The following is a 16639-nucleotide window of genomic DNA, read 5'->3' on the forward strand; positions in this document are numbered from 1 at the left end:
TTCACTAGTTAATCCTTTTTTTCCTATAGGACAAGCCTAGTTAACCTGAGATGTAGGACCCACATGCATTAGTCTAGGGAGTGTCTTGCACTTAGATAGGATCATATAGCATCTTAGATGGAGTACAAGGATAATAAAATGTAATCAACTTGAATTACATAATCTTTCTAAAACTATTAAGACAGTCTGTCCAGTCCAGATTGGTGTCCTAGATGAGTTAGGCATGTAGCTTATTTTAGGTCACCGAACTACGTCGACTCTGATCCCAGTGAGGCTTGGGTACGTAGGCAACTTGGATGCTTGGATGGCATACTAAGCACGAGTCGACCTACACACACTTCAGTAGGGTTTTAGGATTTTATTTTATTTATTTCTTGATCATTTTCAAACCCTAAATTAAATTGATTAAATCACTTAGGATTTTCTCCAAATTAGATTTTAAGAGAACTCTCACATAGATGGAACCAAACCGAATCAAGAGAATCGAAAGATAGATCTAGGAATCACATTAAAATTAGATTATCTAGGATGCATGTCCCTTAGTTCGCACATTAATAGAGTTTAAATGAGCCTTTAAAAGAAATTTAAATGAGTTAATCTTTGGAATTGAAGATCGGATTATCGGACAAGAAAGGTGCATATGGTGGCAATCCACCATACCTTTCATTCTCGTAATCAGATAACGAATCTAGACTTCTGGGATCGCAGATCATTGTAGTGTCACTTATTGGTCCTAGGTCCCTTACCTAGTTGGTGACTCTGGTAATTCTCTTTTGCGTGAGATTCGAATTTCTTTTGTGATCCCAAGTTCACGAAAAAGATGATTTATATTAATAATAAAAAGCACACGCCATTCGCGTGGGTACGAGAGACGAAGAGAGAGGCGGGTCGCGCTCCTCTCGCGGGATCGGGTCCCACAGACTGGCGACTATGGTCATTCTCTTTTGCATGAAATTTGGATTTCTTTTATGGTCTCAAGTTAACAGAAAAGATGATTTATAGCAATAATAAAAAGCACACGCCATTCGCGTGGGTACCAGAGACCAAGAGGGAGGCGGATCGCGTCTCCCTCACGGGATCGGGTCCCACAGTGTCCAACCTTAACCCCAACTAGGAATTACTAAGGTTTGCAAAGAACCGGAATCTCATATCTCCTTGCTCCCTAGGATTTGTGAATCCATGAGCATGGGTTTCCTACTTTACTATCTAAGGACAAATACCTGTCAATAACAAGTAGCATGTCACACATATTTAACTTTTAGTTACCAATTAATTGTCATAAAAAAAAACTTTTATTGATTAACATACGAAATATACTGGGTTTTAGGGCACCAACTCTAATAGTCTCCCACTTGCCTTCAAAGCCAGTTATGCATATATCTCAGACCTATCCCCTCAACATGCTTGTCAAACACCTTTTGACTAAGAGGCTTGGTAAAAGGGTCCGCCACGTTATCCGTTGAGGCAACCTTTGTAATAGCCACATCCTCTCTATCAATGATCTCCCGTATCACATGATACTTTCGAAGCACATGCTTGGACTTCTGATGAGACCTCGGTTCCTTTGCTTGAGCCATTGCTCCGCTGTTATCACAGTACAACGTAATGCGTCTCTCAACAGAGGGCACGACTCCAAGGTCGTCCAGAAACTTTCACAGCTATACCGCCTCTTTCTCTGCTTCACTCACAGCAATGTACTTAGCCTCAGTCGTGGAATTTGTCGTAGTTTCTTGCTTGTAACTTCTCCATGACATTGCTCCATTTGCTAAGGTGAACACAAAACCAGATGATGATTTCATATCATCAACGTTAGACTGAAAGTTTGCGTCGGTAAAACCAGAAACGACCAACTCGTCTACTTCGTAAACTAAATAATAATGTTTAGTTCCCCTAAGATACTTGAAAATATGTTTAACTGATGTCCAATGCTCTAGACCTGGGTCCGACAGATATTTGCTAACCGCACTTATAGAGTGATAGATATCTGGCCTTGTACATAACATAGCATACATAAGACTTCCCACAGCCGAAACGTAGGGAATGTTGTTCATAATCTGCTTATCCTCAGGTGTCTTGGAAGACATCTTCTTGGATAACCTGATTCCATGTCTGAAAGGAACTAATCCCTTCTTGGAATCTGCCATGTTGTACCTTGCCAATATCTTATCTATGTAAGTTTCTTGTGATAGTCCAAGCTTCCTATTTTTACGGTCCTTAAACAATTTAAGTTCTAGAATCTATGAAGCTTCTCTCATATCTTTCATAGCAAATGTGCTTGAAAGCCATAACTTTGTAATTGATAACATTCCTACATCATTCCCAATGAGTAGGATGTCATCTACATAAAGAACCAAGAACGTAACCGTGCTCCCACTGACCTTCTTGTAAACACAAGCCTCGTCTATGTTTTGACAAAAGCCAAACTCTTTGACTGCTTGATCAAAACGAAGGTTCCAACTACATAAAGAATCATAGAGTCCATTCATTTTCTTGCATCAATGTCTAACATTGCCTCTTTGTAGTTAAGGGGATCTGTATCTTCTGTGTTTACTTCACCCAAGTAGACAAGTCTATCAGGTTGTTTGACCTCCCTACTACTACGTTAGAGTGTTGGAATAGGTTTAGTGGGTACTTGCTCAACTTCCTTATATCTCTCTATTGGATTTTCGGGTTGCTCTTCTAAGGCAATCCTATCATTTCCGCTTGCATCTTGAATGAACTCTTCTTTTAAGAATGTAGCATTCCGGCTCACAAAACAATTTTGCTCACCAGGGTTATAAAACATATAACCCTTTGTTTCCTTAGGATATCCAATAAAGAGACATATTGGTTTGTGCCTCCAACTTTTCAACACCTATCGTTTTAACATGGGAATGACAACCTCATATCCTTATATGATTCAATGCGGGTTTTCTGCCCATCCATATCTCATATGGAGTCCTTGGAACTGATTTAGTTGGTACTCGATTAAGGATGTAGAGCGTCGTTTCTAGGGCGAATCCCCATAGAAACAAAGGTGCCTGTGCAAAGCTCATCATAGATTGAACCATGTCTAACAGTGTTCGATTTCTCCTCTCTGACACACCGTTTAACTCTGGTATTGCAGGTGGAGTCCATTGAGAAACTATTCCGCTTTCTTTTAAGTAGTCCTTAAACTCATCCGAGAGGTACTCTCCTCCCTTATCGGAGCGAAGTGTCTTAATCTTCTTGTTTAGCTGGTTTTCTACTTCATTCTTGAACTCTTTGAACTTTTCAAAGGTCTCGGACTTACGTTGCATTAGGTACAGGTAGTCGTACCTTGAATGGTCATCCGTGAAAGTCATGAAGTAGACAAACCCTCCTCTCGCCGGATGAGAAAGAGGACCACATACATCCGTATGTATCAATTCCAATACACTTTCGCTTCTTCCACTCTTGCCCTTGAAGAGAATTTTAGTCATTTTGCCTTGGAGACATGACTCACAAGTTGGAAAGGGTTCCACTTGGATTGAATCCAATGGACCATCTTTCACTAATCTTGTGATCCGCTCTAGGCCAATATGACCTAATCAAAGATGCCAAAGATATGTTGGAATTATTGTGTTCCTTGCCCTTTTGAGGTTTGGAACATCAACACTCGAAATATTCTCAACATTGTTCACATTCTCTAAGGCTTTAATTAAGTATAGGCCATGACTCATTGTATGTTCCACAATTAAGGAATTTCCCTTTTTAATAAAAATAGAACTTTTATTAAAACTAGTAGAATATCCATCATCAAACAATTTTGAAACTGAAATTAAATTCCTTCTTATTGAAGTTACTTAGAGACAATCCTTTAATATTAAATAACCGTCTGAGAACGTCAAAACGTAATCTCCTACAGGATGGACAACAACTGTTGCTTCAGTTCCAACCTGTATGGTGAGCTCGCTTTCAGTCAACCTTTTGATTTTCCTGAACCCCTACAAAATATTGTAGATGTGTGAGGTCACACCTGTGTCAACACACCAAGAAAATAATGACCAATGATATTAGTTTCAGCAACAAACACTTGCAACATACCTGTGGTAGGCTTGTTGCCCTGCTTGGTAGCTAGACAGCTCTTGCAGTTCCGTTTCCAATGTCTAATCTTTCCACAATGGAAGCAACCGTCGTTGCCCTTAGTTGACTTCTTATTTTTAAAGTTCTTCTTATTCTTTACCACTGGCATGTTCTTCTTACAGCCTTGGCCTTTTGCTCTTCCTTTTCCTTTACCTTTTGGCTTAGATGCTGATGGTACTTTACCCTATGCTAGGAAGGCACTTTTCTTATTACTTTTTCGTAGATTCTCAGCTGTTTGAAGTTGTTTCATCAGCTCTGTCAAGGACATTGTCATTTTGTTCATGTGGTAGGTGATAACAAACTCTTTGAATGACCCACATAGGGAAGATAAGACAATGTCGATCTATGTCTCAGCATCCATGATGGCCTCCAAGATGTCGAGCTTGTTTAGATAGCCCATCATATTTAGCAAGTAGTCCCTAACTGGGGTTCCCTCTACCATCTTGGTGGATATTAGGCTTCTAATCGCCAACAGCCTAGCTTAGCGATGTTGCTCTCTAAACATTTCTTTAATATTTAGCATTATGTCTGAGGCCGCTACAATTCCAATATGTTGCTGCTGCAGCACATTGGACATAGAGCCAAGGATATAGCACTTTGCCATCTCATTGTCCTCAAACCACGTAGACTTTCTATCATGGTCTGCTTGAGGCGCATCGGGACCAGGTAGTTCAAGCTCCTCAGTGGTAAGAACCCAATAAACTTTAGTGGCTGTGAGCACTAGCATTAGGTTCCTTTTCCAATCGAGGTAATTTGGACCAGTTAACTTATTTTCGTCTAGGATCTCAACTAATGGGTTAAATAAAGCCATGGTATCAACGCGCAAAGGAAAGAGGTATAATTAGCAAAACTACCATTTTAGTTAATTTCATGACATATCCACCAGATCCAGGATTTTGATCTACGATGGAACCACCCATTGCACTTCTCATTCATGGGCCCCTCAACCTCGTGAATCAAGAGAAATTTATAATTTCTCCCATAGGTATCGGAAACTTATTCAACAACTTTGAATAAGTGGATTCATCTAATCTTATGAGATCCGATTTATGTTTGGCCTCCAAGCATTGCAATATGTATATCCTTTGGACGTTAATACCCTTTGCTTGGTTAAGTTTTAACCACCGCCTGTGAAAACTATGCAATCTACAATGGCTTCTGCTTTGGCATGTGACCAATGTATCATGCACATTCTCCTTATCTTAGTAGAAATCTAACGGTTTACTCTAGTCAAGAAACAAGATCGGCTTCTGCTTTGGCATGTGACTGTCCTATTTCCTAGACTAGCCAATGGTTAGATGGCTATGGAAGGCCACGAGGTCTTATCCTTTCGACTTAACCCCGTTTATCAACTTAATATTTTTAAGAGGGTTATTTAATGTAGGAGTTACAATCATCATTGCATATGTTTGATTTGATATCCATTGCATAAAAGAAAAAACATACATCACAAACCAAACCATGCCATCCATCACATGAAAAGCAAACCGTAAAACCATGGAAATAGAAACACATCATCCATGAAACCCAATTTGGCATCTTGGATCATAGGGATTGATGAGCACATTTATGTGTGAATTGTAGGTAGGAAAAGATTATCTTTTTACTTTTAGAGCAGTGCTATTTGATGTGTTTTCCTTATTTTTGATGTTTCAAGGATATTCTCGAATTTCACGAAAAATGGAGCTAGAAAGATGAAATTTCAAAGGGAAATTGAAGTGTGAGAACAACTGTGGATCATCATTTGTAAGGCTCAGATTCTCTCTCTAATTAGTGTGGCCCATCAATTGGTTGGTTCGAATAAGCCTTGAAAAATCATTTTAGGAGTGCAACCAATTAAATGATGTGCTATAAAGTGGACGGTCGGATCAAGTTATGGAGATGAATTAGAAGGGCAACCCATTTATGTTGATAGCCCATCATTTGAACGGTTTGGATTACTCTATGGAGGGCCACAATTGATTTATCTAATGGCCCATTGAAATATCAAGACTCACAAATGAACGGCTCAAATTGTCCCATAGTTCGGTCAAGGAGTGGGATAATTACTAGTTGATTATTTCTACTGGGATATGTTAGCCACCTCCCATCTAGAAATTAGTCAAATTTCAGCCGTTAGATGGATGGATTGGATCAGCTTATGGAAATAAAAAAGAGGGGCGCCATCTAAAAAAAAAAGGTGATATATGGGTGGTCGTTCCTTGCTCTTGGCTCTAGTTTTTTTTTTCCTGCTCCAATTTTCATTTGCCCATAAGTCTTTCTCTCCCTTAATCTACTCTCTCGCTACACTCTCTTGTCTCTAGCTCTCTCCACCATTCTCAAGCTCTCTCTCACTCTTAGGTTTTCTTATTCTCTTTTCTTCTTCTTCATGCTCTTTTTCTTCTCTACTCTTAACCAAGGATCAATCATCCACCGTTCAATCCAAGATGACACTAAAGCTTGAAGAGGAGGATTTGGCCAAAGTTGGAGGAGAAAAAGACTAAGTTCTATTTAATTTTTTTGTTATTTTTTTGTTAAGTTCAATTTGATGTAATTTTGTTTCAATTCAAGTTAGTGAAGAAGTAATTAGCTTTTGTTTAATTTTCTTTCTAGTTCTATATGGCAATTCTTCTCCTATCTATCTCTTTTATTTTTGTTTTTCTTCACTTCTTCATGAATAACTAAATTCTAATTACTTAGGGTTTAGTTGAAGCCATGGGGAAGGAGAAATATTTATAATTAAATCAATCTACTCAATTGAAAAATTGTATAGGATTTTGTGTTTAGAAAATCTCAATCATTCATGCCATTGGCTTTCCTCTTTCGTATGAATGATTGTTGATTAACATATATAAAGTTCTATATAATCAATGTAAATTGGAGAGTGGATTTGATTAAATACTTATAAGGAATGATATCCCTTTGATCTTATTCCTTATTGACTAGTTAATCGAATTTTCAACCCAATTCAAGAGTTGTTTTAATTAATCAATCTAATCCAAACCCATGGTGGATTCTAACCCTAAGTAATCTTTTATATTGAATTAAGGTTTTTTACACTATTCCAAATTACTTTCGCAATTTTTCCAATTAACTTAGGCCCTTAGAATTTTGGTTTTCTAATTAAATTAGATAAGTAGTTAAAAGAGATCATTAGAACCTTGGTACACTTTGCCTAAATTAGGATTTTAAATAAAAAAGATCTTAGTTAAATTTTTTTCTTAGATTGATTAGAATATACGCTTATATATAGTGTTGGCTCCGAGGTCAAGTCCACGGAAACCCTGAGTCCATTCCAGGCAACATTATATCATAGCTAGTATTCTAATCGGTACAAGAATAGGATTGACAACTAGATTTCTCTTCCCTGAGTTCGACCCGTATTTACACGATCCATGCACTTGCGGTTATTTAATTTCTCAAACAAGTTTTTGGCGCCGTTGCCGGGGGAAGAGAGTTGCATTAGAATCTTAATTGTTCGAAGTGTTAGATTAGTAGTTATTTTAGTTTAGTTATAATTTTGGTTTCTTGCCTATCCGTCTCTCTTTCTTGGTTTTCTTATGTTTATGAGTGCAGGTTGGGTGCGGAACTCGGCCAATCGACTAGAAAAAGCAAACCAGTTAGAGACGGCGGAAGTAATCGCACCAAATCCAAATCAACTAGTCATGGCGGAAGAACAAGAGCCGCCCAAGAGTTTGTGCGATCGCTGCTATTCGGCCCGAACCGCGCAACCTTCTTGCATTAGATTGCCGATTGCACAGGGCAATAATTTTGAGCTAAAATCGCAATTTATCTCTTTGCTTCCTCATTTTCATGGCCTCCCTTCGGAGGATGCTTATTTATTTTTGTGTGAGTTTGAAGATGTATGTGCTTTGATTAAGTTGCAACAACTTACCGATGATGCGGTAAAGTTGCGGTTTATTACGTTTTCACTCAAGGATGGAGCCAAAAAGTGGCTCTATGGCTTACCAACGAATTCCATCACCACTTGGGAGGAGTTCGCCGTCGCTTTCCTTAAAAAAAATTTTCCATTACATAAAACTAATAAGCTTAGGAACGATATTTTACAATTCAAACAAAAGCCATTAGAGTCATTTTCTAAGTTTATGGAGAGGTTCAAAGACCTACTCCAAGAGTGTCCTCACCATGGAATTGATTTGTGCCACTTATGCCAAATTGTTTATGAGGGCATAGATTACCAAACAAAGCAACTTCTTGAATCCATGTGTCCTAACGGTTTTACATCTTTCACGGATGAGGCCGCGGCATGGAACTTCTTACTTGATTTGGCAGAAAAAACAAGAGAGTGGGAATCCACTCAAGACAATGAGAGAGCCACTTCAAGTAAGGGATTTCTAATAGAGGCTGCCGTGGCAAAAGAGGCTCATCTTGATAGCTTAATCAAAAGGCTAGAAGCAATAGTTGTTAAAGGACCTTCACAAGTCAATCAAATTGCACATAGTGTTTCCATGTGTAATTGGTGTCAAGCCACGGACCATGTCATGGAAGAGTGTCCAACTCTTGCTAAATTTGGTAATTCTAATGAGAATGTGAATGCTCTTTATGCTAATAATCCTTATTCTAGCACTTATAATCCGGGATGGAGAAATCATCCCAACTTTTCATGGAGTCAAAGTGGGCCATCTAATTTCCAAGGCCAAGGCCAATTCGGCCAACCTAGGCCCACCTTCCCTCCCACTTTTGTTCGGCCATCCCCTTCCCCTCCTACTTTTCAAAACCCCATGATTAATAATGTTTCAAATCAGCAACCGCCGGGTTTTCAAAAATAAGGAGAGTCGGCACGCATAGCTTCCTTAGAAAAAAGCATAGAACTTCTCACTAGCACTTTCATGACAAGCCAACACAACATGGAGAAGCAAATCTCCCAACTTGCCATGGCATTGCATGAGAGGGAAAAGGGGAAGATGCCAAGTCAACCCGTTCCTAATCCAAGGAACGTGAATATGAATGTGAATCAACAGGTACCGCCTAATCAGTTGAATGCCATTCAACCAATTTTGCCGCCGCAAGAGCCCTCCAACGAATGTAATGCCGTATATGCTTTAAGGAGTGGTAGAGATTACCACAAGGAGGACGTCAGATCTGAACCTTCTATAGATATACAAGATACATCCAAAGAGGTAAGAAAAGACGCCCCTCCAACAGGCTCGATTGCGGAACCCAAACAGGTAAGTAAAGAGCAGGCTGTTCTCCACCTGAAAATGAGTATGTGCCTAAAGCTCATTTTCCAAGGAGACTTGCTAATAATAAGAAGGTGGATGCCATGGATAAAATTTTAAATGTGTTTAAACAAGTGCAAATTAACATTCCTTTATTAGATGCGATTTCTCAGGTTCCTACTTATGCCAACGTGTTGAAAGATTTGTGCACACAAAAGCGCACAACTAATATGCCCAAGAAAGCATTCTTGGCCGCAAATATAAGTTCCATCTTGTCCCAACAAATGGTGGCTAAGTATAAGGATCCAGGATGTCCTACTATTTCTTGCACTATTGGTAACACAAATATTGAACATGCTCTTTTGGATTTGGGTGCAAGTGTAAATCTCTTGCCTTTTTCTGCATTTAAGCAACTATGATTAGGAGACCTCAAACCAACCACCATCATTCTTCAATTGGCGGATAGATCAATTAAAATACCCAAAGGGATGGTTGAGGATGTGTTAGTTAAAGTAGGTGATTTTTTATTTCCCGTAGATTTTGTTGTGTTAGATACCGAGCCTGTTGCTAATATCAAGGATCAAATTCCTATCATCCTTGGTAGGCCGTTCCTTGCCACTAGCAACGCTCTAATTAAGTGTAGAAATGGATTAATGAAATTGTCTTTTGAAAACACATCGGTTGATTTTAATGTCTTTAGATTGGGTAAGCAACCAAATTTTCATGAAGAAATCAATATGTTGCATTCCTTTCCTGACGATATTGTTTCTAATTTTGAAATTGATTTTGATGCAGGATTCCAAGAATGCTTGGACGAACTAGGAAATGATGGAAATGATTTCTTTTCCAAAGCTTTTGCCATCCAAAACGTGGAGCCTGTTGGAGCACTCGCAACATCTTGTCCAAAGACATCAATCGAAGAACCGCCACAGTTGGAGTTGAAGCCCTTGCCTTCTCATTTACGTTATGCATTTTTGAGTGATAATTGTACTTTGCATATAATAATTGCTGCGGACCTAACCTCCCCTCAAGAGGAGGAACTCATTAAATTGGTAAAAGATAATAAGGAAGCCATAGGTTGGACAATGGCCGACATCAAAGGAATTAGCCCTTCGGAAACCAAACCCAACTCCGCCAAGAATCATCTCATGATCCAAAATCATTCAGCTACTGCAATAGGTTATCTTATTTCCTATAAAAGTCTTCTATTTATCAGAAGTACCTTTTTGTTTATAAAAATGTGTTTTAGTACATGCTGTTTTATCATGTTTTTCCCTGGATCTATTTTTTTAATGGCTTCCTTCGATTTATTAATTTATTTTTTATATACAAAATTTTTGTTCCTTCTTGATGTGCAGAAAGGAAGCAAAGGAAGTTGTGAGGTGGACTATTTGTTAGAGGGGCAGAGGAAGAGAGATTGATGAGATTGATTAGATTTCATGTGAATTGGTATTATTCTCCTTTTGATTTTATTCGGACCAGAGTTTCATTTTGCCACGAAGTTCTAGTTTTGGATGGACAAGATGACTGGTGGACTAGACGGGAAAACTGACAGGAGAAATAATTTCTATTTAACAATTGATTGAGGAGTGAGGGACCTTGAAACAAGGAAGCGTCTTGGTTGGAACAAAAATAAAGATGGCATAATGACAAGATTTGTTCATGGAATGGGTAAAATAGGAAAGATGACTCTTACTCAACCTGATTACAACGAACCTTGATTTATAATTCTAAATTATAAATGTTCCATTTAAGTTGAATTATAAGAGTCAAATTTATATTTGTTGGATATAATTTTCATCTGTCGTTCCTTGTTTTAGGGTGATGATTCTAAAATCCGGTTCTAGGATCAGTGGTTACTGAAAGCTACAATCTTTGATCAACTTGCGCTCACGGACAAAGCGTTATAGGCCCTGGAGTTGTGGTTCCAAGGGACCACTCCAACGCTCAAATAAAAAATCGGCACAACAATAGAATAAGGAGAGGGGATGAAGACAACATATTAATCTTGTAATAGATTATTGAATTCGTACCTTAGAGTGTGGGGGGTCTTATTTATAGAGGAGGAGTCCACAACTATTTAGGGAACTTGTCTCAATAGGAGTCTTTCTTTATTGGGCGATTTCCTAGGGAGATAAGTACCAAGTTTCCATCCTCGAGTCGATTTCTACCTTGGGCGAGTGACTTCATCAGTGAGTTTCCGTCCTTGGGTAGGATTTTCCATTGGTGGCGCTTTCTGTATCGAGGACGTTGCTATTTTGTAGATATAAGAGGAGAATCTTTCGGGATCTCGTCTGATGGGAGACTTATTCGGTTTCCCATCTTTAATCAACGTCATGTGTCAGCCATCAAAGGAGGTACCGATTTTACCCCAACAATGGTCAATTATTTAGACTTACAAGATAATAATAAGAAATTGTGATATTTTGAAGAGGAATCAAAAGGAAATTGTGATATTTAGAAGAAGAATTCAAGGAGATATGATGTGAGATTTTTTATTATTATCTTGTAGCATTTCATTTTTTTTATGTTGCTCAAAGAGAGTGTTTAGAGTTACAAGATATTGGTCAAGAGATTGTAATGAAATCTAATATATGAATTTTTCCTGAATATTTTAAGAAAATAAATTGTGAGATCCTCTCAATGAAAAGGATTTGGGCACAATAGATGGATCTGAACCCTATTTATTGGATCCATATCTTAAGGCCCTAAATTATTTCTCAAAATCTAAGTTCCATGTAGAATCCTAGATCCGAAGGTAGGGTACTAATGTACTAATGTAAGTTAATAACCTTCCTCTTTTTATTCATTTGCTTAAGGGATATTTTTTGCAATGTCTAATAATGGAAATGATATTTGCACAACCATATTGAGATATTTTCATTAACCAATGTAATGAGCTGTCAAAAAGTTATTAAATTTCCTTATAGGGTCTAACGAGCCAATTAAAGAAGAAAAGACAGCTTGGACTGTGCAAATATGAAAATATGGTTGTGCTGATAACATTTCGCCTTAATAATCCAACTTAAAATGATAAATTACATTTAAATATACATTTTTGTACGGCTGCCATTTACTACTCTAGAAAAATTATATTAACTTTTTTAATGAAAACTTTTAAAACACACTTTAGAGCTATCATATGCATCGTTTATCTACAAGTAACATTTTTGGGGTAGTGTAGGTTGTAGAATTTTTTTATTAATGTTATGGATTTGCTTGCATCCATTGCAAAAGGCAATTCACAGATGGCCTTTTGCATGTCAGACTAGATGCTCACTTTTCACAGATGGCCTCTGACATGCAACAAACCGTGAAGTGCCTTTTGCGATGGACGCAAGCAAAACCCTTCAAGTTAATATCTATATATGGGATTTGCTAGGAATCATTGCAAGAGGCATTTTATGGGTCGGCTGTTGCATGAGAGAGCAGCCACCTCAGATGAATCAAATGAATAAGTCAAAATATGTTGAAAAGTGAGTCTAGGTGGCTGGTCTCTCATGCAACAACCGTGAAGTGCCTTATGTGATGGTCCTAGCCACGGAACCAGATAAAAACGGTGGGACCCAACAGTTTAAGAATGGGCCTGCATCATGGGGTGGCAGAGGGATGGATGTTGCATTCATCATCCCCGTCCCCACCTGAACGGAAATTCCCCATCGCCGCGACAGGATGGCAGGGCATCACGTCCCCACGCCGCAAGGAAAATCCAATCCTCGTCCCTGCCTCACACGCTATAGGGAAAAATTTTCCATCCCATCCTCGCCCTGCTATAATTCCAGTTTCTACTTTTTTTTTTTAATCTAACCAAACACTTATTAAGTAAGATTCGAAACTTCCAAACTAAAATATAACACTTTATGAAGGTATTTTCATAATATTGATTATATATATGGATATTTATGTAAATTTTATAGACGAGATTGAAGGGTGGGGGCAATGCAAGAGCGATTCACATCCTCGCTTCGGTGAATTTTTTTTTAATTCTAGTCCACGTCCCCACTTAAATCGGGAAATGTCCGCCCCAAGGGGCACGGAGCAGATCCCCATTTTTGCGGGTTTAACTGCCAAACCTATTTATATCCTGAGAATTTATATGATGAGTGGGCTTCCATGTACACTTGCGGGACATCCACCTTTGATATTTGATCCATTTGATCCAAAAGGAGAACACTTTTTCAACTTTTTAAGAGGATGCTGTTTGATCAAATATCAAGGATGGATGCCCCGCATGTGTACATGCACGCCCACTCATCATATGAAATCTAGTATATCCTTAGTGTACATCGTTTCTATCCCTAGCATAGATTTTAGGAAAGTTTGTTGGAAGTGGCAAGTTTTTATTAAGGTGACCGGGCAAACATGTCCGTACTAATCCCAAAGATCAAAGATATCCTTGACCTTCACTACTCGCTTCTGTCCTTATCTGTAGAGTTGCCTTTTTAGCAAGGCTGTGCAAATCCTCACCGTATATTTCAACAAGTCACACTCCCATACTGACCCTTGATTTTCTATATAAGGCCTCAAAACCCTACTTATTGGTCCAAAGCCTTCTTCCATCGCATCCCTTTCTTACTTTATTGAATTGGGGAAACAAGTCTGCCAAGAATCTTCTCATCATCCAAAATCATTCAGTTATTGCAAAAGGTGATCTTAATTCCGATGAAATGCTAGTCTTTGAGTATTCTATTTATCAGAAGTACAGGTTCGTTTATAAAAATGTGTTTTAGTATAGGCTGTTTTGTCAAATTTTTCCCTATATCTATTGTTTAATGGCATCCTTAGGTCTATGTACTTATTTCTTTTATACCAATTTTTTGTTCCTTCTTGATGTGCAGAAAGGAAGCAAAGGAAGAAGGTGTGATTTGGACTAGATGTTAGACGGGCAGAGGAAGAGAGCTTGATGAGATTGATAAGATTTCATGTGAATTGGTAAGAAGTGGGTAAGGCAATTGTTCTCCCTTTGATTTTATTCTGACCCGAGTTTCATTTTGTCGTGAAGTTATTGTTTTGACTGGACAAGATGATTGGTGGACTAGATGGGATAACTGAGGGGAGAAATAATTTCTATTTCACAATTGATGGAGGAGTGAGCGAGCTTGATACAAGGGAGCGTCTTGGTTGGAACAAAAATAAAGATGGCATAATGAAATGATTTGCTCATGGAATGGGTGACATAGGAAAGATCACTCTTAGTCAACTTGTTTACAACGCGCGTGGATTTATAATACTAAATTATAAATTTTCGACTTAAGTTGAATTACAAGGGTCTAATTTTGATTTGTTTGATATGATTTTCATCTTGTTTAAGGGCAACTATTTAGAGTTACAAAATAATAAATAAATTGTCATATTTTGAAGAGGAGCCGGAGGGTACTCGGGATATTTAGATGAAGAATTCGAGGAAATCTTACGGGTATTTTTTTATGTTATCTTGTAGCATTTTATTTTTTTTAATCTTAGTCAATGAGAGTGTTTAGAGTTACAAGATATTGGTAAAGAGATTGTAATGAAATGTAATATAGGGCATTTTCGTGAATATTTTAGGAAAAAAAATTGTGAGATCTTCTTCTTGTCTTTTATCCTTCTTGTAAGCCCAATGGTTTTTACCTTGGCATTCCCATCTTGTTTTGATGATTCCAATACACAAGTGATCATTTATCACTAATGTGTTTGAATGTCCTAGTTGTAGATCATGATAAAGTAAGATCAAGGATGCTTGGATTGAAGGCCAAGAAGCCCACATTGGACCACTAATTGGAAGGCCAAAGTCATCAAGCAAGAAGTCATGAAGACTTGAAGACATGAAGAAATTCTTATTGAAGACCTTTTTTTTGTCTTTTAGAATGTAATTGATCCAAACCTAGATTAGGTTTTTAGAGGCATAATTAAGTTAATCTCACACACCCTAAATAAACAAGTGATTGTATTTGTGGAGTTCCAACACCTTGGAACCCTCATAGCAATCCCATCTTGGTTGAGAATTGGAAGCCCAAAACAGAATTGAAAATCTGCTCTGCATAGGCTTCTCGGAACTCCGAGAGTTGTTCTCGGAACTCCGAGAATTCTCGGAACTCCGAGAATTATTCTCGGAACTCCGAGAAATGGTCCAGTAGACTTTTTCCAATTTCTGTGTGGCTTCTCGGAACTCCGAGATTTTTTCTCGGAACTCCGAGAATTATTCTCGGAACTCCGAGAACACTCCAACGGTCTGAAAAAGAGCCGTTTGGAATTTTGCTGGAATTACCTCAATGCCATTGAACGGTCATATTTTGGTTTTTCCTATAAATATGGGTTTTCTAAACATACAAACTATAAATCCTAACACTCTTAAACTTCATTTGAATACCCAAGAGTGAATCAAGCTTCAATTGTGCCTCTCATCACCAACTCTAGGATTTGAATCATAGGCTCTCAATTGTACATCTTTTGTAACCCTATTGAAGGGATTTTTTAGTTCTTTCTTTCATCTTTCAAGATTTGTATTCGGGCGAGTATTCGGAGAAGCGGAGCCCTTTTTCTCCGTGGTGAGGATTGCCACCAAGGTTAAAGCAATTGTAATTGGCACCGATCTTCGCCAAGGTTAAGAAGATCAAATAGTGAAGCCATCAACGGGTTTGGTTGGTGGAGTGGAGTAGGCCTCGGGTTTGAGGACCGAACCACTTTAAATCTCGGGTGCACTCTTTCTATCTCTTTGCTCTTTCATTTGCATTGCACCATTAGATTTAACCTGTATGCTTAAAATATTGTTTTTGATCTCTTAATCGGTTTAAGTTTTCTCAAATTGGTAAATTCTAGTTTTCTTAAACAACCGTATTCTCCCTCCTCATAGTTGCCATTTCTATTATAACTTGGGACCCCATATATCGGATTTTCACTTGGTATCAAAGCCTTGGCTCTTAAAAGATTTTAAAATTTTTGTGAAAGTTATTTCAAAATCTAACTAGGGAAAGATTTTATTTGGCAACTTCTAATTGTGAAATGGCACACCAAATTGGAACCGGACTTCCGGAAGGCCATTCCACAACTAGACCTCCTTTCTTCAATGGGTCAAACTATGGACATTGGAAAACAAGGATGCGCATCTATCTTCTTTCGATAGATGTGGAACTTTGGTACATTGTTGAAAATGGATACAATGTACCTTCCAAACCTTTTGAAGAATGGAATGTGGTAGAGAAAAGGCAAGCTAATTTGAACTACAAAGCAATAAATTCCTTGTTTTGTGCCTTAGCTACCGAGGAGTTTAATAGAGTTGCTCTTTTTGATTCCGCCAAGACTATTTGGGATACCCTTGCAACTACCCATGAGGGAACATCACAAGTCAAGGATTCCAAAATAAACTTGTTAAAGAGCAAGTATGAAATGTTTAGAATGAGTCCAAACGAGAGTATTTC

The 16639-nt window shown here is 38.2% G+C and overlaps 1 protein-coding gene, 1 non-coding gene and 1 pseudogene across 2 annotated transcripts; all 3 read right to left on the reverse strand.

Annotated features, from left to right (window-relative positions):
* Positions 1–1658: 1658 nt before the first annotated feature.
* On the reverse strand, positions 1659–2144 carry LOC143855902 (secreted RxLR effector protein 161 pseudogene; annotated as a pseudogene).
* Positions 2145–4564: 2420 nt separating this feature from the next.
* Positions 4565–4894, reverse strand: LOC143855904 (uncharacterized). Its single transcript, XM_077365954.1, has one exon. The coding sequence runs from the start codon at positions 4892–4894 to the stop codon at positions 4565–4567; it is 330 nt and encodes a 109-aa protein (XP_077222069.1).
* A 3214-nt stretch (positions 4895–8108) lies between these two features.
* LOC143856853 (small nucleolar RNA R71) lies at positions 8109–8215 on the reverse strand. Its single transcript, XR_013238396.1, has one exon. It is a non-coding gene; the product is annotated as a small nucleolar RNA R71 (small nucleolar RNA).
* Between the last annotated feature and the right edge of the window lie 8424 nt (positions 8216–16639).

Source organism: Tasmannia lanceolata, unplaced genomic scaffold (genome assembly GCF_043159265.1).
Source record: "Tasmannia lanceolata isolate RefF3 unplaced genomic scaffold, GAP_Taslan_0.1 ptg000023l, whole genome shotgun sequence".
Taxonomy (NCBI): Eukaryota; Viridiplantae; Streptophyta; class Magnoliopsida; order Canellales; family Winteraceae; genus Tasmannia; species Tasmannia lanceolata.

What these genes read in the sequence shown, in the direction of transcription:
- LOC143855904 (XM_077365954.1), bottom strand. Translation starts at nt 4,894, where the DNA reads ATGGCTTTATTTAACCCATTAGTTGAGATCCTAGACGAAAATAAGTTA.